Consider the following 21,878-nt stretch of genomic DNA (forward strand, 5'->3'; position numbering starts at 1 on the left):
AACTCTCTACACTAGAACGGGAGCCTCGCTGAGATATAAACCCCTGACTGCGCAGCTACATCCACAAGAAAGCCAGAAGGAGTGCTTAATTTAAGATGGTGTGGTCCACTGGCACTTCTTTTTGAGCGCCGGAACATATTTTTGAATTTCACACTTTGAACCAGATCAAGGGAGAGAAAGGCATAAAGAGAGGACAAGCTCTATGGGAAAGAGGAACAAAAGGAGACAGAAGGGATGAAAGATTTTAGGGGAGAGAACGACAGGGTGCAGGAGTGTCTTGTGGGGGACAGAGGAGGCACAAGGCGGGACAAGAGGCGGCAGCCTCGGTATTTACAAGCCCGGCACTCTGTAGCGCTGGCGGCCGGTTTCTGAGAACTTTGAAGCCCGGCGCTTATTATTGTACAAACTCTGCCGTGGCCGGAAGGGACAGTCTGGCGCAGCACATAAGGATGTCTGCACGCACCTCTAGCTGGAGCCCCTGGAGGGGAGTCACTCCCGAGCACAGGGGTTTACACTGCGCAGCGACGCATGGACACGCTGCTCACGCGCCCTCGCCCGTGGTAAAAAAAAACACAGCAGGGACTCAACGTAAAATATGGCTTTATAGAGATGGATCCCAAGTTGTGCCTTGAGGGTGGAGATGGGATTGTTTCGGAGTGCAGAATAAAACGCACGCAAGGAATAACAGTTCATACATGGATGCCCGGGCGAGTCAGGGGCTAAATGAATTATAAATGTATGCATATGCCCACGCACTGGGTCTGCTGGTATTAATACCTCACCGGGTGTAAATCGGCGCCGGCTTCCAAAAGGCGAGCCATATAACGGCCCCAAATGAACCCCACAGCTCTGAGTCTTGTACTCCCCAATCCGAACGCACGCACAAGCGGTGAAATAAAAAGAAGATACGGCTGAAATTAGACCCCTTTCGATGGCTGGGCAATGCGCCAACGCGTGTTCGCATGTCCTCTTACAGTCTGGTGCTAGAAGAGGGGCACACATGTAAACCTGGCACCACGAACAGATGTGCTTACCACATCACATGCCAGCGATGCGACCAGAGCAGTGCGCGCTGTAAAACACGACCCAACAGCGCGCAAATATTATTCATGGAAACATATATGCAAATGCCGGCACTAAACTACAAAGGCAGGCGGCGTGAATCGGGTTACACGGGAAATACCCTGGAAATGTACTGCACAATGTCACCTATGCGTCCTACATTTTAGAAGTGTATGTAACGCGCAACGCAAGGTAATATACGAGGCTTGCAACGTGCTATACAATGCAATTTACTCAAATTGTAGTTTGTTGTGGGAAGTGTGTACTATAATTACACAGTGTAAGTTATTAAGCAACAAAATGTTGTAAGTATAATGTACCACACAATATATAATGCACAGTACGAGAAATGTTCTACATTTACAACACAATACACAATGCAGCACAATTGTAATGCACTATAAATGGAAGGTACAACACGGTTAAATACATGTTTAATCCAATATACTGCACACTAATGTACCAAACGCGTCATGAACGGGCCCCTATAATCTACTTTGCACGAAATATTCTGTGGCACACTACATCAAGAAGTGAACAACTTGAGGTGATGTATTTTGCAACGGAAAGCACAATGTATTGTAATATTCTTGGAAATATACATACGGCATTATGTTTTAAACGGTATTTGCTAAATAATATACAATGTAGTGCACTAAACTTGCAGCACGAGACCATGTCTATGATTCGAATGTACAATACGTCATGGAATACACCAGGCTTGGGACGTAGTACACGATGTAATACATTACACGTGTGATTTACTGCGCAATGCTATATTTTATTTACAATGCAATGAGCTACACAGTGTGAGAAATATACTTGTGCTGTAGTAAACGCTGTGTTTTGCTATACTTTGGATGCACACCAATGTCCTGTGCTTGTGATGCACTATTGTTCGGATCGCACCTTACACCTTTGGAGCGCGGATAGAACACAGATCGCTGTGGCTCGCGCTGTGGCACCGGCTTTACGCGTCCTGTTTGCGCGAGAAACTCTCGGCGCGCGCGCGCTCTCACACACAAGTTAGGCGAGCCCATCACCTCCTCATACGGGTTCTCTAAGTCACAAGGGCCCCAGGGCCGGTGTGACTCCGGCTTACACCCGTGCAGTGCTCGCAGAACCACAGGGACATGCCACGGAACTGGTGTGGTGTGCCATGGGTCTAGAACCGGTGTGACTCCGGTTTGCACTAGTGCAGTGGTCGCAGAAACGTTGGGACACCCCACGGACGTGGAGTGCCATGGACCCCAGAACCAATATGATTTCGGCTTGCACTAGTGCAGGTGCCGGAGAACCACAGAGACACCCCACGGACCTGGTGTGGTGTGGCATGACGTCACATGGGTCCCAGAGCAACAGCAATGGCCCCTGGACCAGGATGCCCCCAGAAGAGTCCCAGGACAGACGCAACACTTCCCACGGCTATGGTTTAGCAGACCCCTTAGACAGTGTTCAAGGCGAGCGCTTTAATTCAGGCGCCCACCTGGCATACACGGAGCTGAGAAAGTAAATAAATAACGTGATACCAACAAAGCAATACAAGCTGGCACACACCATGGTGCACAGTGAAAAGAACCATAGCTCGCGGAGGTGTAACGCCCCTCAAAATACTGTGCCGGTCACGCTGAGCTGAACAACACACTTTAAGAGTTTGCAACTGCAAAAACATAACTGAGCACTATGCATGCACACACACACAGTTTGTAGTTAAGATGATTGTATACAATTTTTTGCATAGTGACATATATTGATTTAGGATTTGTGGCACTAGCAATTTATGTATAGTTTTGCGCAAATGTATATACATACACAAGGACTCTAACGTAGAACATGGCCCCAAAGTAGCAACACCACTTACAAAAAAATACTAGAAGCCAAAAAGTAATGCATCTTTTTCCAATTACATATATCGTTTGATTCGCAGGCAACACATGTCCGCTGCAAAAACGGATGTAGAAATAACACCTTGGAATTTAAAGTGACAGGTAGCAAATCCGTTTCTCCTTGACATAGGGACACAGCTCGAATACAACATAGCACCGCGAAACGCATGTCTAGTGATATTTGAAGCTATACAATCACGCCAATAAAAATACAACGTGCGTGTTTATTTGGAAACAGAAGTGTGACGTAATATCTCATAGAAGGAAGCTCGTAAATTATATTTCTGAGAGTCTGCACCTGAGCAATCGCAACTTTAATTCACTAAATACAGGACGCTTCAAGAATGACACGGAGGCTATGAAAAGAAAAAACCGGTTTGAAATTCCTGACGGGTAAATTCAAATAAAACATTAAACCGTTTTTGTTTTTTTACAGTTGGTCTTATCTAAGAGAAAATTAATACACATTTAATTTGGCCTGAAAGTGGCCTCTGTGCTGTCCCTGGTAAGTGACAGGCGCCGCGCAGACCTCTCACTCCGCCCCTGAATTAACACATTCGGACGCGTGTTTTTCCTGTGAATTAAAGTCATAAATAATAACACTGTTTGTGCAACTGGGAAACACAATACGCGTTTTAGAGGCGAACTTTCACAGCCCATGAATCCCGGGGCAGGCCCTGGTGAGGGAAACATCTGGACTTTGTAAAAAAAACATTTTCAATAAGGTGAGGAGAAGCAGAGGCCGTGGCTGGACGGGCGCTGGCGAGTGGGGGTCAGGCAGGCTGTGGGTACTTTCTGATGGGTGTGGGGTGCACAGAGGTCGTGACAGACCATGTGCCACCGCGTGAAACAGCATGTACCCTTACCTCTCAAAGGGGGCTAGCGCGGAGATCACGTAGGTTTTTGGACGAAGAAGAGACGGACATTGAGATTGGAGGAGTGGGGGGCACACAGTCTTGGGGTTCATGGGTAAAGAAGGGAGGGGGATTCCATTGGACGCACAATGTCATGAGGTGCAGTGAGTTTTTGTATTTTGCACTTGTATAGCGCATTGATGACCCTACTGTGGTCTGTGCAGCAGCATAGAGAGGAGGAAAAAATTACGAATGCCAGGGACACCAAGGTGACGGAAGGTAGCGTGGGAACATGAGGCGCAGAGAGGTCAAAGGTCGAGGATGAAGTACAGTAAAGGGCCTAGGGGAGTTTTTGGAAACTACAGAGAAAGCGCAAGACCAACTCAGGATGCCAGGGCGCACACTGGAAGTAAGGCTGCCCAGGGTACCGAGGACGAAGAATTCAATAAATTGTGTCGTCACACGTGGCTAATTGATTTACATAAAGTATGCGTGCGGGAAATGCACCCAGATCGGCGGGCAGTGTCTCAGCAGTGGATCCGGAGAGACCGCAGGTACAAGATGCCTCTAGTTAGACAGCGATAGTAAAGAGACACACTACGTGTAAGAGACGACCACGACGGTGCAAAATGGGCAACTAGATGAGTAGCTGCGTGCAAGTCAGGGGTGCAAGAGGAGAAGAGTGCAGGGAAGCACGCAGGTGAGAGATCTAAGAGAGAGCGCACTCAGGTGGATGCCGTGTACACGTGAAGATGCACGGATGTGTACACCCTTGTGGAAAAGGCGAACAGAGTGCCACATCTGCGATCTAGGATGCTTGCACTTGAGACCGGAGGCGAAAAGGACTCCAGGACGACTGCTGGACAAGGGTTGCACATACAGGAGGGGTGTTGGGAGAGGGATGCGCACAGGTGAGTTGCCTGCGTGCACACCTGACAGGCAGGGCGCAGTTGCAAGGATGAGGCCTGCATACTGCTAAGAGTGACTAAACTCAGGTGTGCGGTGGGCTCAGCACTCACCTGTATCCTCCTCCAGCCTGTTGCCCCCGTGCCCCAGGCTCCCTCCGTGCTGGCTCTGGTGGTAGGGCAGGTAAGGGCTGGCATGGTGCTGCGGGTGTCCGTGCGGGCTATAGGGGTACCCGAGGGTCCGGCCCCCGTAGGCGGAGCCCCCGTAGGGCCCCTCGGCGGAGGGGTGGTAGCTGTGCAGGGGGTAGTGGCCCTGCGGCGAGGGGGTGCCCGCTCCGTACTCCAGGAAGGCGGCCTTGGAGTGGTCCGAGCCCAGGAGGCCCTCGGCCATGGAGCCGCTCATGCTGCGCAGTGGCACGGGCGTCTGACGGGCTCCATGGGGCGCAGTGTTGACGGGCGGCTGCAGCCTCGTGCCTTACCAGGGAAACCCTCTGAAGCAGTCCCGGGCGCGCGCCTCTAAGAGCAGCACGAGCCCACAAGAGCCGAAGGGCACGCCCCGCGCCGCTGTCATTGGCCGACGCGCCTGTTGTCCCCAGCTGAGAGCCACGCCCCCGAGTTGTTATCAGGGAGAAGCGATGCCACTCATGTTGACAGGCGCGTTTCGAGTCTTATGCATGTGAAGCCGCTCACCAGCAGCAAGCCCCGCCCCCGAAGCGCTCTCAGCGAACAAGGTGAGCCTCGTCCACCCTGGACTGTCAGGCCACGCCCCTGGGAAGTCTCTTCATACTTCCGAGTGGAGGCCGATCTGACCCCGTGTTGCTTAATGTGACCGAGGGGCCGGCAGGAATTTTGAGCATTGAAAATATAGCTCAATGCACCGACAATTTCTAATGTAGTTTACTAAATGAAATGTTGAACTTCCAGAAAACACCCGTTTAAATTACCACCAAAAGTACGTTTAGCTATAAAACTCGTGAACGCAATTACTGCTACATAGTGCGTTCATTTTATTTTGTGAGCTACAATCACTGAAAGAGAAACACATTCTATTTGATAGAAAGCAAAATATCCGGTATTGTGGTCTATGCACATTTTATTCAATGTGAATATATATGCATACATAAACAGCATGCGATTGAAAGGGCAATTTTAATTTCTGGGTAATAATCCAATTTCTCACAAAGTTATTCTCAACAATTGCCGAAAACCCCAAACAATTGGAACTGAAGCCGACAGCACGCAAACCTTCAGGATATGTCCCAGCAATTTACTGTTGGCTTCATTCAACTTTGATCAAGCAAGTTTCTCGTGACAGTTTACTGACGACTCTGCCTGATTATTTACAGAGTTTAATAACCCGGCGCGATATTTAACCCCATCTACAATAACATTTGATACCAACATTACATGTATTTGTAAATGTTGTGCTTGTAAATGACTTTACTATGAATATTCAAAATACTTTGTATGGAATTTTCTGTGTACAATAATTAGCTTAAACAATTTCACTGATGAAGAACTGATGTCCTTTTTTACATTAAACCTTCAATCCCTCCAGAATATTTCTTGGGGATATACCTTTTTTATCAGACGTCAGCTTAAAGGCCTAACCGATTTTTGCACACCTAATGCAATGCTAATGGCCTTACAGTATTTATACCAACAAGTAAAAACACATAAAAGCACATCTTTAAATAACAACACATAGAGAACCAATACATAATATCACGTTCCAAGTTCTAGTGTTATTTTATAATGTGATAGGTAATCTGACCTGAAAAAACATTAATTACATTTTAATTGTAGTTCTTAGAACAAGGGGACTCATGAATTTCAGTAGATTTCAGCGTTTTTTTGTCATTCAGTCTTTCCAAATTTCAGCCTGCCAATTCCCACTGTGCACGTCCTTTGGCTGTGCGCAGCAGATGTTGTCCACAGGACCCGTCCTTAGGCCTGGCCCTGTACTCCAGCCCCCATGGGGGCTAAACCTCTACTATGCACAGACTTTGTGCTCAGCAGAGGTTGGCTACATGACCCGATTGTGCACTCAACCTCCACTGTGCAGAGCCTTTGGTCATGCGCAGTGGAGGTTGCCTACATCGCCCGATTGTGCACTCAACCTCCACTAAGCACAGCCTTTGGTCACGCACAGTGGACGTTGGCTTTGGATTTTGATCGTCTCTCCTTGTAGGAGGCCAGCTCCTACCGAGCAAGGCCAAAGGCGTTTATATACAGCAGCGGTCGGCCAAACGCAGCTGGAGTGCCACAAATTAATTTAAAAAAAAAATCAAGATTCACAAGTCTTGAGAACATAGAAAGGCCCACAATAGTCTTTATAGGAGACACTTCACGACCAATAGTATTTAGCTTGAGCCGTTTCCTCCTATCGGCAGCGATAGTTAGAAAGAGGAATGGCTACCAAATGTAAATAGATAGCTGGTATTTATGAAGAACAGCTACTGAAATGCACTTTGATTTGCACTTTATATTGTACTCAAACCAATTATTACAATTGCAATGTATGCTGAAATAGGTGTGCTATATGTAATGATAAATACAACTAGATTGATAATTATTAGTGGGGCGTGAAATGGAATTTGTTTTTAAACCTTTAGTGTGTTTAGAGTGTACTGTCCAAATTTAGGATAGCGACAAGGGGAACTGGTCTGATAGTAGTGATTAGTGTTGTGCTTCTTTTTAATCCTGGTGCCTTGTTTTTATAGAGCTATGTATTAACTCATTAAATTATTTAACTTTATTTATTAACTCTTCCTCGATTCACGGATGTTAATCTTACTATGAGGTACTGTTGCTGATAGTGATTCCTCCTTAATTATAATTTTCCTCGGGCGGTCAAATATTGTTAAATATTGTACTAGAGTATATAAGAAATGTAATGTATTATTCTAAACTGTTTCTTTTAAGGTTGTTAACCGAAATAAAGAATAAAAAAAATGAAATGGTATTCACCACTGTTTAGTTATATTTGGGTCAGAGTTTCCATAGGAAATACATTTTTAGCTTTTTTAATACCTTTGTCAACATTTGTCAAATCTGGACGAAACTTTAGAGGAAAAGTTTATCCACTTTGGCTTCTTTATGGAAAATTCACACTGATCTACCAGCAATAAGAAAGGGGAGATGTCCCCAATTGTGTTTTCCAATGGTAAATAAAATAGGAAAGTTTGCTCTCTGATACAGAAAAAACACAACTAAATGGATCCCGATTGGCTGCCACAACATGGAGAATATGTTGTGGCATCCTTTACAGAACTTGGGGACTTGGCACCCAAGTCTTGAAAAAAAATCAAAGGCCACATAAGGAGGCATCATAGGCACACAGTGACCCCCTGATCCATGTAGGGGGCAGGAGGCCTCAAAGTGATTCACCCTTTAAGTCCAAATTTAAGATAATCAAAATTGGGTCACAGATACTGCAAAACAGTGGCTGGTACAGCGGTACCCAGTTAGGTACGTCCCTCTGGTATCGAGGTACTAATGCAAAAAATGCTGACAAAATATCATGGGCCCTGGTACTGCAATACAAAAAAAAATCTTTAGAAAAGAAGAGAAGGGTCTTGTAATAAACCAGACCTAGTGGCCTACTGCCAGGTGCGCAACACCCATTGGACTCACCGGGCTTCAACCCCCCCGTCGTGTGTGGCAGCCCGGGATGAGACAGATCCCGGGCACACACAGAGCCCCACCCGAGCGTTTTACAGGTCTTTAAAAGACCATTTGAATGTTAATTAGGCCTCGCAGTTGTTTCACCCCTTCTAAGAGCCCCTGCAGCTTCACTCTACCTACTGATTAAAGGTTCAGCCCCCCGAAATTTTTTCTTAGCCCCCCCCGAAATTTGGCTCTAGTTGCGCCTCTGCCTACTGCCAGTGTGCAGGCCGTAGGCTGTGTGCAGTGGGGGCTAGTCACCTGCAGTGAGTTGGGTACAGGGCCTCCCTACAGCTGTGCATGGCTGAAACTGTGTTCAGCAATATGTTCACCACCTGCTAGGGGTTGGGCACCTGTGGGGAGCTGGGTACAGCGCCTGGCTAGAGGATGTGCACCCACAAGGGTTGGGTGCCACCAGGAATAAGGTGTAGGGTCTGGTCTTAGGCCAGACCCTGTGGCCAACCACATATCCACAGAACCAGCACCTGATACCGCAGTACTTAGCGAGGCCTCCAGTGAGGTGTCGCAGTACTGGTACAATAGTACTATTTTTTATATTTTTTTATTGGAAGGGTCTATTTGCAGACCATATCCTTCGGCCAACCGCCAAGCACTGTGAGGGATGGCTGCCTGCAGTAGGTTGGGCAAAGACCCAACCAACACTGCACAAAGCTGAAGGGCATGTGGTAGAGGTTAGGTGGTCACGGTTACTGGTTAGTGGCTTAACCAGAGACCAGTCCATACGGCCATCCTCCCACTGTATACAGCCGAAGGCTGTGTGCAGCAGGGTCTGGCTTAGGGCCTGGCCTCAACCTCCGCTGCACACAGCCACATGCCATATTTAGTGGGGGTCGGCCACCCACGGGGGCTGGGCATTGGCCTGGCTTAAGGCCAGGCCTTGGTGCCAAGTTCTGCTCCACAGCAATAGGAGGAGGAGGGGGTGGGTGCAGGTTGCCCAAGGTGTTGTGCACATGCTCAACATAAAAAAAAAACACTGAAAAATAAAGGTTAAAATTATTAAATGTAGGTGTTGAAATAAAATAAGAAATGCATTTAAAAGCTGAAAAAATACTCTAATTAGGCAGTTACACTTTAGTGACCTAACTATAATTTGTGCTCCAATCATGCATGCTTATGGCCTCACATATTACAACACTCATGAAATGTTAAATGAAGTAAAACAATTGATAATAATATGGATGACATCTCAAAGGCATAATTGATGACATCACACACACACAGACACGCACACACAAAAACACATATAGCCATAAACAACATTCTTGTAATCCCAGCATTAAAAGATGCACACTTCTGACTGCTGTGAAAGTTAGTATTTATTTTAGCAGATCAAAACCCAATGCGCTTCACCAGTGACTTGTCCTTGTTCGCAGAATACAAGCATTTTGTTTGTGAAAATTTGCATTGGGTGCCTCTTGCCCCCATCGCACATCAGCGAAGTGTTTGGGCCAAGAGGGTCAACTCAGTGCTTGTACTGCAAAGTATGTATATATACACGTCCCCACCCCTCTATCTGAGCCAACTGACGCTGAGAACGGCTATGCGTTGTGTGAAATGGGTATTTTGCTCAAGGTCTGGCTACAGATCCCTGTAGGTAGGTAACGCCTATGCCTTGAAGTCAGACCGTCGTTGTAGTGCCACCCCTTTCGTACGGAATTTATTTTCCCACTGCAGGTTAGGTTACAAATTATATTCAATTCATGAATCATTCCCAAAATGGCAGTCGAATACGGCCCCTAAAATAGCGGGTTGCCCAATGTCAATCACTTTTTGATTTGTGACTCACACAGTGGTTTCTACCTTTTTTACTGGTGTTTGACTCCAGGTTTCCAAGCCTCCACAATTACCCCTCAGACCTCCCCAGAGGTTGGTTCCCCCATGACTGATAACATTTTACATGACAGTGCAAAAATTGCGAATCAGAATCAATTTATGATTTCCAAGATGGTGGAATTTTTTTTTTTTAGAGCCTCTCTCGAGTCAATTACATTTGTAAAAAATAAATAATAGTGATTAACATGAGCCACTAATCATGATTCCAGATTTTAATCTACAAAGATATACATAAAATGTAATCCTTTAAGGCTTACTCTGCAACTTTTTAAAATGCTTATATTTCAAAAACTACATAACAGAATTACATCAAACCAACAAAAATTTCTTCTGAGTAAAGTTGTAAATGCGTTCCAAGTTTGGTGTAAATTTGTCAGCAGTTTGGGCGGGATAAGTGTGCAAAATTTCCCCTTGTGAACTACGTGAGAAAACACATATTTTTCACCCCCTTAACTTTTTTTTTACCTTCATGGATCTAATCTGCATGGAAGTTGGCATTCTGCACCTTTGCTGATTAACTTAATTGATTGTTGTCCATGGGGCTAAAAGTTATAGGCAAATCTAAAAATGCCTCATCAATGGAAAGTGTGGCTGAACCATAACTAAACAGTGACAACCACCACTATCTAATAAATATATAATTCACTGGAAAAAACACATAGTTAGAGACTGTGTTATGGTTCTGACTCAAACGTGTAAAATCACAGGAATTTGGCTGCTATGGTTATCAATGCACACAACAAATACGATAGCCCTCATGGCCAACCGTGTTTTTATCTTGATACATGTTTTTATCAGTCTGTGACATTGGCAAATTAGTGTTATGAGCATGTGGGTGCCATAAGTTATGGTGTGTGTTGTGTGCATTGATAACCATAATAGCGAATTTCAGTGGGGTTGATGCATTCAAGCCAGAACAATACCTCAGTCTATAGCTGTGTTTTTCAGTGAATTTTATTGAGTTTTTTCTAATGTACTTCAATTTCAAGTCCTACTTCACACAGCCTTTGGTTTACGTAGGAAAGGTTGGCTACAGGGCCTTTCCTTTAGTGATGCCCTGCACCTAACCCATGGTGTGTTGCCACTCCACTAACCACGGCCTTGGCTGTGCACAGCAGGGAATGACCACTAGGCATGGCCTATGGCGAAGCACTGGTACCTAACCCACCCCGGGCGGCCAAACCCCAGTGTACACGGCTAAGGAGTGGCAGAAGGACCTAGCCTCACTTATACCATGTCACTAAACTAAAAGTATCAAATGTGACCAGATCACTCTCCAGAAAGGGAACTCTGTTCCAAGAGCATTCAGTCTTTAAGAAGAGATGTACTATGGGACCTTATTTTTCTAGCAGTGCAGTCAGAATTTAAAATTTGCTAACATTCGTGCCAAGAATTTTCAATTCTATTAAGTACAGGAGGCGAGGATTATGCTTTTCTCAATTTCTTTACTAGACACAGCAGCCAATGAAAACACAGTAAAGAAATCAAAAAACTACACTACTCATAAACACTGGGTAACCATAGAGTATGTAGAAGGTATATAAAGAGTCATAGAGGTTCCAACTTCCTCTTTCTTTGTCCAGAACCAGAAATAAGAACAACAGAAGTCCCAAAATCCATTAGGAACGTCCCACGGAGAAGTCATCATTGAGAGGAAGGGACGAAGGAACCTCCCAAAGCCACAGGAACAGAAGTAGACCCACGAAGAGTAGAAACTCGCAGCACATCTCATTTAAGGTCGGAGCCTGGAGGAAATAAAACAGAGCCGTAAAGGCCATTCCCAAAAGGAAGGAGTACAAAATGCAAAATAGGGCGGGAAAAGAGTCATAAAGTAATGAACATTACCGTATAGCAAAATGCAGATATCAATACAATATATAGACTGTCAATAAGGGTGGGATAATCCTCGCCTCCTGTCCTTAATAGAATTGAAAATTCTTGGCACGAATGTTAGCAAATTTTAAATTCTATGTCAGGACGGAGGCTCCGATTATGCTTGTTCAAAGCTTATCCACCACAACAGAAGCAACATCAACAATAGGTTTAAAATAAAACGTTTTGAAAACAGATTCCAAAGACCAATCAGCGGCCTTCATGATATCCTGGAGGCCAACCCCCAAGGAAAAAGCCTTTGAAGCCATAGCTCTCCGAGCAGAATGGGCCCCAAAGACAGAAACGTCAATGCCCGCTTCTAACATGAGCCAGCGTACCCACCGTGCCAAGGTAGCAGGAGAGACAGGCTTAAAAGGCTTTTGCAAAGCTATAAGCAGTTGACCCTGCAAATCATGTCGAAAAGGTGCAGTACTCACCTCATAATCCTTAATGCACTGAACCACACACAGCTTGGGATTGTGTGGAAAAGAAGGATAAGACACAGAAGTTGTGTTACTCTTAGTACGGCGAGATATGGAAAATGAAACACCCTCCGGACAAAAAGTGCGACCGGCAAGGTCCAGAGCACGTACATCTGACACTCGCTTGCATTACAAGAGGCATAACAACATTGTCAATTTGGCGGACAATTGTTTTCGAGAAAGTAATGAATTAACAGGCCAGGAATTCAAGAAACGTAAAACCACAGAGACATCGCATAATGTAACATACTTAATGCAAGAAGGTTTTACCATCCGGATGCCTCTGAGTATTTTGGAAACCAAAGGATGTTCCCCAATAGGCTTACTATCCACTGGAATGTGTCCAGCCGAAATAGCAGAACAAAATTTATTTACCGTTCTGTATGCCAAACCAGAAGAAGCAAGAGAATCAAGAAAATTAAGAACTAAGGTGACATCTGCCGAAGAGGGATCCACTGACCTTTGAGTACACCAATCACACCACCGTTTCCAAGCTGACGCATAACGTTTGTGGGTGTTGGGGGCCCAAGCTTCACTGATAAATCGGGCAGCATCTGAAGAAAGGCCTGCGATTTGCCAGCGTCCCCCGAAATCCGCCACGCAACAAGACGGAGATGACCCGACAGAATGAGAGGGTGGGGCTGCAGAAGAGGGTCCAGCAACAGGTTTCACCTGTTGGGGAGAAGGAGCGGCGGAGAGCAACTCATCTCCAGAAGAACTGGAAACCACGCCTGAGCCCTCCAAAGAGGAGTGATGAGAATCAGATCCGAGAGGAAACGCCTCGTGCGGGCCAGAACCCTGGGAATCATCATGAAGGGAGGAAACGCATAGCACAGAAGAGGAGGCCAAGACTGGAGAAAGGCATCCGTGGCGAAGGCCTCCGTATCCAGACGCCAACTGTAAAACTGTGGAAGTTGACTGTTCAGGCGAGAGGCAAAGAGGTCCAAGTGGCATTGGCCCCAAAAGCGGGCCAAGGTCCGAAACACCGAGGGTGGAGACGCCAGTCGCTGAAATCCCAGAGGTGACGAGAGTTCCAATCCGCAATAAGATTGTCGCGACCCGGAAGGTATTCGGCAATAATCGTGATCTGGCGCTGCAAGCATAGATGCCAAAAATCCTTGGCGATCTCCGAAAGGAGTTTGGATTTCGTGCCCCCAAGCTTGTTGACATACCTCACCGCTGAGATGTTGTCCATGCGGAGGAGAATGCAACAGTTCGTCGCCTGAGGGGAAAGACAGCGGATCGCAAAAGAGCCCGCAAGAAGCTCTAGACAATTGATGTGTAGGGATAATTCCTCCTGGGACCAACGGCCCCCTGTCGTCAGAGAACCGCACCGGGCTCCCCATCCCCAAAGACTCGCATCGGACTCGATAACAATGTCTGGAGTCTTCCCGAACAGCGCACAACCGTTCCAAGACTCCATGTGGTCCAGCCACCACAACATCTCCCAACGAGCGTCCTCTGAAAGGGGAACGAGATCCGAGTAACGAAGGCCCTTCTGAAGATGCCTGATCTTGAGGCGCTGAAGAGCTCGATAATGTAAGGGACCCGGAAATATGGCTTGGATTGAAGAGGACAACAGACCCACTATCCGAGCCACGGTCCGTAAAGATACCAATTGTTTGGACAGGACCATGCGTAATTCTCGTTTGATCGCTCTGATTTTCTGACCTGGAAGAAGAAGTTGACAGGCTAGCGAATCGATGCGGAACCCGAGAAAGTCCATCTTCTGCGAGGGTTGAAAGTCTGACTTCAGTGGATTGACAAGAAACCCCAGAGACTGTAAGAGTTCTATGGACCATTGTAAATGAAGTTGCAGAAGAAAAGGGCAATGTGCCATCAAAAGAATGTCGTCTAGATAGACAATCAAACGGACTCCCCGGGCCGCGAAAGATTCCATCACTGGTCTCATGAGCTTTGTAAAGCACCATGGAGCGGAAGAAAGACCGAAGGGCAGTACAGTGTACTCGAACCATTTTCCCAACCACTGAAACTGAAGGAAGCGACGGTGGGGAGCATAGATCGGTACAGACAGATAGGCATCTTTCAGGTCCAAACGGACCATCCAGTCCCCTTCTTGAAGAAGGTCTCGAAGAAGATGGATACCCTCCATCTTGAAATGACGATATACAATGCCGTCGTTGAAATCTTTGAGGTTGAGGACCAAACGGGAACCTCCCCCTTTTTTCTTCAGTAGAAAAATGTTGCTGACGAAGCCGTCAGGATGACGGGAAGAAGGAATGATGGCTCCTTTCGCCAGAAGAGATTCGACTTCTTCGGAGATGAAGTCCTGATCTTGTTGGGAAAAAACAAAGGGGTAAAGGAAGGCGGTGTTGGAGAGGACGTTCGTAGAACTCTAGTTTGAAACCTTGCACCGTCTCCAATACCCAAGCATCGCTGGAGATTTGCTGCCAATTGTGGAGAAAACATTTCAGTCTGCCCCCCAAAACAACCTCGGATGCCAGAATCAAGCTCACCTGAGTTGGAGGAATCATGACGTCCTCCCTGGGCATCTCCATAGCCGCCTTTGCTGTAGTTGTTTCTGCCTTTCGTGAAGGGTAGAATCTAGTCTTTCCAGAGCCATAGTTGTCCTGGGCTCCTCCTCTCTGGGACTGACCACCTCGTTGAGAAGGTTGGTTACCTCCCCGGCCGGACGAACGTCCCCTTCGTCCGGCCCGTCCGAAAACCGGACAGAAGGCACGACGCAGGTTTGACTGCACCTTGTCAAGGCCCCTAAACGTTGCCACAAAATTAGTTAGTTCTTTTAGAAAGGGAGGACCAAAGAGATATCCTTGAGCTAAGGGACCAGATTTGGAAGAGGCAAGATCCGTTAATTTAGGGTCCAATTTCATCAGAATGGAGCGACGGCGCTCGCAGGAAAGGGTACAATTAGCATTACCTAAAATGCAGATTGCCCTCTGAGACCATCCTGCTAACTCATCGGGATCAATCAGTGAGTTAGAATTTTTTGCAGAGTACGCCAAGTCCAAAATCTAAGGACCCAAGAGATCAAGTAATTTGTCCTGGCAAGACCTCCACGATCTATCCAGACCTTTCTTCGGGACTTTGGCATATTTGCGCATGTAAGTTACCATAGAAGGATCAACTTCGGGAATCTCCGCTAACTTGTCCGCCAGGTCTGGTCGGGGACACTCAGAGCGCAACCTGGCGCGAACATCTTTTTCAAAGGGACGACGAAAATGTGACTGTACATATTCAGTAACTTCTGGTGAGGGAAGCCAAGCCGAAGAATTTGGATGAATAATGTCATCCGGATCAAAGGTTAAGACCTGCGGGATTGAAGGGGCATCGACGAAATGCTCTTTGCGAGCTTTCTTTCTGGGAGGCGGAGCCACAGGATCTGAAGAAGAGTCAGTAGAAGAAGAGTCCTCAGTCACAGTGGAAACTTGGTGCGTCTGAAAAGACGAGGCAGATCTTTTAGAAGTCTTGGAAGTGGTTAAATTCTTTGCCAATTTAACGAAATCCGCCTTATGGGGATTTTTAGGTGACTTCTTGGAACGACCTGAAGAAGGTAGCCAACCTTGCTGAGTTGCATATTCAGCCAAATGTCTTTTAAGAGGGGCTATAGCCTGGTACAATGCTTGGTCCATGTAATCAGCACCCTCAGAGCCTGCGGGCTCCTCCTCAGTGCAATAGAATGCCTCTTCATCCTCATAATAATCTGCGATTTCGACCTTCAAAAAAGTAATATGCCCAAGAGGAGAAGTGAAATATTGACACCCAAAGGGCACTTCAGGGGGAGTGTTAACCCCAAAGCAAGCCAAAGAACAGGCACTAACCTGTCAAATTAGAGTTAAATGTGGAGGGAGGGCTTGCTGACACACTCTAGGCAAAGCCTCTGCAATAATTTGACAACATAAGGTCTTCGAAATACACTAGGGCGTGAGGGGCCTAACGACCGGCAAATGGGCAAAGGCTGATAAGCCAATTCACTTATCTCAGAGGAGAAATGGAGCGCTCTACCGTCCTGTCAAAATTCCACACAGGAACGAAGAGCGCAGTACCACCGCCGACCACAAAGCGAAACAGCCGGTGTACTGCGCATGCGCCGAGAAAGCCTGCCGAAAATGGGAGACGTGCGAGGAGGACGCGCGTCTCTCAGCCCCACTCCCGCTCCACCAAATAATAATTACAGGCGCAGATAGCTAGCCTGCAACGGAGGGTGAACACACGCCCCCGAACAAAGCGGCGTGAAAAACAAACGACTGGTAAGCAGCAGCGCGAAACACGGAACCGGAGAGTTCCAAATTAGCATATAACAATAGCGCAAGCTGCAATAAACAAAGCTCAAGCAGATTAACAAAGCGCACTCATTTATAACAAAGCAAAATGCACAATAATGCAAAGGTAAGGAAAAAACACTTAACTGGCTGCGGAGCAGCAAAGAAAGAGGAAGTTGGAACCTCTATGACTCTTTATATACCTTCTACATACTCTATGGTTACCCAGTGTTTATGGGTAGTGTCGTTTTTTGATTTCTTTACTGTGTTTTCATTGCCTGCTGTGTCTAGTAAAGAAATTGAGAAAAGCATAATCGGGGCTTCCTTCCTGACATAGAATTTGGAGCTATCTCCCTCCTAGCCTTTGCATTGCTGCTTCTATTGGGTCCTTCAGCAAGAAGCTGAAACTGCTTCTCTTCCAAAGGCACCTTCTAATTAGTATCTTAAATGTCCTTTCTGCTGACATGGGCTAACCCCACATCATCTGCCTGCCTTTTGCTCTCTCTGTTCCTTCATCTTTTTCTTCTTCCTCCATCAACTATCATCTCCTGGGTTCCTTTTACATTACTGCCTTTCTTTATTTTATCCACTAAAAGTATGTTATTTTATCTCTGTGATTGTCTATTTCACTCTTTAATTATTACATTTGTCATTATAAAATGCTTGCTATGTTCTAACTTTATAAGTTTGCATAATTTGATATATATGGAATAGGGCAAGAGGTATCTTACCCCAACATTGTATATGATTGTCAACAGCCTGAAAAGGTCCTTTTTAGCTGATAAGTTACCAAGCTGTATCATGAGGAAGGCAAGCGAGTGGTGTGTATGTACCTGGGTGGGTTTAATGAGGTTCTGATAAACAAACATAGTAGAGTATCTTCACCAGTGGGGAAAAGAAAACTGAGGGAGGCCCACAAGAAGGCTGTTGTGATAATTTAGTCTACTAAGAACTAGCAAATTAATGTCATGAGCATTTTTTCCTGTATTGAATACTTGGTAACATGCATCAGTAGTAGTGTCAGTCAAAAAATGTTCCTTGCACATTGTAGGGTTGACGAGTGTCCCGAAGTGTTATTTTGGAAGGAGAAAGTTATGATGTCAGGAGGAATGCAGATAGAACTATTTGGGGAGATGAGGTGCAATGACGGGGAAGGTGAAGGCCATAGTTTTGGAGGAATGTGTCATAAGGTACCTAAGAATCAATGAATGCTGAGTAGTACTGAAGCAGCCTACAATATGTGAATAAGAAGTAGGGCAGAAGGTGGTAAAGCAGAAGACGTGTACGGTGTAAGCTGTGTAAAGGTGGTAAGAGAGCTGAAGGTGGAGATGATGCCTTCCAGGGTAATGGGCATAAGAGTGATCCATGAGGAACCCAAACTGGCAGCAGGGTTGTGGTTTTCTCTTAGAGCCTCATGTTACTGAGAAGGAACGACTGAATCAATATGAGGAGATCCAGGGCATAGTGGATCTCTTCATGCCAATGCTTTAAAGTAATGAAATGCAAACAGGGTGATATACAGTGTCACATGTAATGTAATGTAAAATTTTATTTATATCGCGCAGCAATCGCTCCAATTGAGCATCTAGGCGCTACCTCCGGCAAATTACCAGATGACAAAGTCACTCAGAGTTGGACCAAATACAAAGGCAAGCATCAAACTAGAGTTCTGGCCATGCTATCTTGCAGTTTAAATATCCAAGTTTTTAATTCTTTGCGGAACTCTGTTTCTTCATCCAGAGTTCTCAGGGCAGGAGGCAGAGTATTCCAAGCCTTTGCACCCAATACTGCCAGGGACTTTACTCCACAGGCTTTTAAACGAAACCTAGGAACCACCAGAGTATTGGAATTTGATGATCGTAGGCTTCTGGTTGGGCAGTATCTCTTGAATTTTTTCTGTAGATATAGTGGTCCTGTTTTGTGCATTGCTCGAAATGTTATAATCAAAACCTTGAACAGGATCCTTTTTACAATAGGAAGCCCAATGAAGAGTTTTTAATGCCCCTGAGGCTGACGATCTTTTTGGCCATTTTAGCACCAATCTGGCAGCAGCGCTTTGCACTAGCTGAAGCCTGTAAGTTACTTCTTTATTTGTGCCAGCATACAAACTGTTGCAATAATCTAAGCGCGACGTTACCAACGCTACTGCAACAGTTTTCCTCGCCTCCAAAGGGAGTATATCAAAGAATTTCCTCAGGCTTTTGATTAAGCCAAAGCACATTCCTGCCACTTTTATTGCCTGCTGCTTGAAGGCAAGATTGTAATCAAACATGACCCCCAGGTTCCTAGCAACTATGGTTGTATGAGGCGGTATTTCTGCCCTTTCTGGCCACCATTGCCTGGGAATAAAGTCATTATTTGGGCCTAGCGGAATGATCTCTGTTTTTCCTGTATTACATTTTAGGTGATTCTTCCGCATCCAATCGAAGGTGGCAGTTAAACATTCCTTGAATGTTTCTTCCCATGACTGGTTGTCCCTATCCGTAACCAGTATTAACTGCGTATCATCGGCATATGCTACTACCTCTATGCCAAAGGATGATATTAGTTTAATCAGAGGCGCAGTATAGACATTGAATAATGTCGGGCTAAGGCTGGACCCCTGGGGTACTCCCATCTTCTGATGTTTTTCCGTGGAGGTAAATTCCCCCAGGGTTACCACCTGTCTCCTGTCCCTTAGGTAGTTTTCCAACCACTCTAGAACCGTCCCCTTCACGCCCGATGTTTTTAGCCGATCTAATAGGATGGCATGGGAGACCGTGTCGAAGGCCGCCGACAGGTCTAATAAAATCAGGACGGCCTTCTTTCCTTGGTCTAGGGCAGTACGAATGGTATCTGTTGTGTACAGTAGAGCCGATTCTGTTGAATGCTGGGCTCTAAACCCCGCCTGATTGGGATGCCATATCTCGTTGACTTCTAAGAACATGGTCAGCTGTTTGTTGACCAGTGATTCAGCGATCTTACATAGTGCTGGGAGAAGTGAGATAGGTCGCAGATTGGAAAGAGTCGCAGGGTCAGGAAGGGGTTTTTTCTGTAAGGGTTTCACTGCCGCAAGTTTCCATTCCAGTGGCACATTGGCCGTGGAAAGTGAATGATTTACAATTTCGTTAATCATAGGGTTTACTTCATCTACCATGAGATGCAGGAGTCTTATGGGACAGGGGTCAAATGGGGACCCCTGTCAGTTAAAATTGACTGCCTTGTTTCTTCCAGGCTAATTGGGTGGAAGGTTGCTAACTGGTTCATAATTTCATCAGCACTTCCACCTTCTCTACTGGGTTCCAGAGAGGGAATTTCAAAATCTTTGGTTAGACCCTGTACTTTGTCCTCAAAATAATCAGCTATATTTTCGCAGAGGTCTTTTGAGGGTGGAATTTCCTGTGTTAAAAATGTGGGTTTATTAAAATCATTTACAATGTTAAAAATACATTTTTGATTGTTTTTTGCGGCGACTATGACAGATTCGTAAAATTTCCTTTTTGTAGATTTAATTCGCGCATGGTAGGTGCTTATAGCCCTTTTATATTTACCCCGCTCTTCCGTGCTATAGGTTTTTCTCCATCTGCGTTCTGCTCTACGGAGCTCCCCCTGTGCTATTTTTAATTCTTGATTGTACCATGGAGCTGATTTTTTCTTAGTATTCTGTTTTCGAGTCCTGTTAGGCCGCCCTGTCATATTTTTTAATTCAACCATCCATTCTCTGAAAGTGCTGGGGTCTGAGAACCCTGAGCCTGACCCGGTAGGCTTACAATCCCTAGCCATCTCACGGATGATCACATGTCACGGACAGATCAAGAAGGATATAGCTTAAAGAGAGATGATTTCAACGAGTAAAGGAAATAAAGTTAGTGAAGGGAGTGCGGATTCAGGTGCATAAAGGGCCCACAAGCTCAATCATGAAAGTTTTTAAAGGAAAGACACACAGTCGATGGAAGAATGAATGGGAATTTCCTTGGAAGGGATGGACACTGGCGTAACGAAAATTGATGGGGCCTGCCAGCAAAGTATGTAGAGGGGCCCCTTCCGGGCTCAATTAGGAGCTCTCTGGACAGAGTGTAGCGCCGAGGGGGCCCCCTGGAGCTTAGGGCCCCCCGCACCGCATGGGCTGCGGGGGCCTGTGTTACACCCCTGGGGATGGAGGGTAAAAAGAAAATAGGAGAAACATAAAGGTGAATAAAGATATAAAATGATAGGCTACATGCATTTTTGAAGTATTCTGGTAAAATATTCTTTCAGAAATATTGTGAGACAAATATCATATCAGAAATATTTTAATCTAAAAAATATTGTGGAACAGATTATGGAATGTAGGAATATAATTTTAAAAATCTATATTGTTTTTTAATATAGTTGTATTATATAAATATTTAGGTGTGTTTATTATTTTTTGTGTTATAAATTGTTAATATTTTAATTTTAAGATTGTTTAATTACTTTTAGTATGGCTTTAACTTTTTTTATTTGGTAATATATTTAAACTTTTTTATGTTATGCCAAATTTTTGTCAGGTTATTGGCTTTGTGTGGGAGTAGAGCAGATATTTTCAAAAATATTTTTCATTGAGTATAATTTCTTTATAATTTTTAACTTGTTATTTTGATAATTATGTAATTTTTCTAGGTAGTTACCAACTCATTTGAAATTATTGGTGACTTTGATATATATGTTAATTATGTTATTGTTTTTTAATTATTTCGATATTATTTATGTATATTTTTTAAAGGATTTTTGTATAATAATACATTTTATACTATTATTATTTTGGAAAAGAATGCATATTGTTATTTTTTTGTGTTATAATTTTAATTTGTGTTGTGGAATTTTAGGGTAATAGAAAGGGAAGTGTTTTAGATTTATTTTTTTAATTTATGTATCTATATAATTTTAAATATAATTTTATATATAATTGTCTGAGCTAATTTCACATTTTTAGCTTTTAATCATTTATAAAAAAAAGCAAATCTAAAATATTTTTCATATGTTTGTGGAAATATATTTTATTTCTATTTATTTTATGTACATGTAATTTATTTTGTATTACTTTAGGACTGGGAAA

The 21,878-nt window shown here is 44.8% G+C and overlaps 1 protein-coding gene across 1 annotated transcript in view; it reads right to left on the bottom strand.

Annotated features, from left to right (window-relative positions):
- Window positions 1–5,197, bottom strand: part of DLX4 (distal-less homeobox 4) — a 59,240-nt gene extending 54,043 nt beyond the window's left edge. Inside the window, exon 1 of the mRNA XM_086923969.1 lies at window positions 4,822–5,197. Coding sequence (XP_086780095.1) covers window positions 4,822–5,110 — 289 coding nt within the window. The 5' untranslated portion in view covers window positions 5,111–5,197. The remainder of the gene's footprint in view (window positions 1–4,821) is intronic.
- Between the last annotated feature and the right edge of the window lie 16,681 nt (window positions 5,198–21,878).

The sequence above is a fragment of the Lissotriton vulgaris genome, chromosome 5 (assembly GCF_964263255.1).
Source record: "Lissotriton vulgaris chromosome 5, aLisVul1.2, whole genome shotgun sequence".
NCBI classification, from domain to species: Eukaryota; Metazoa; Chordata; class Amphibia; order Caudata; family Salamandridae; genus Lissotriton; species Lissotriton vulgaris.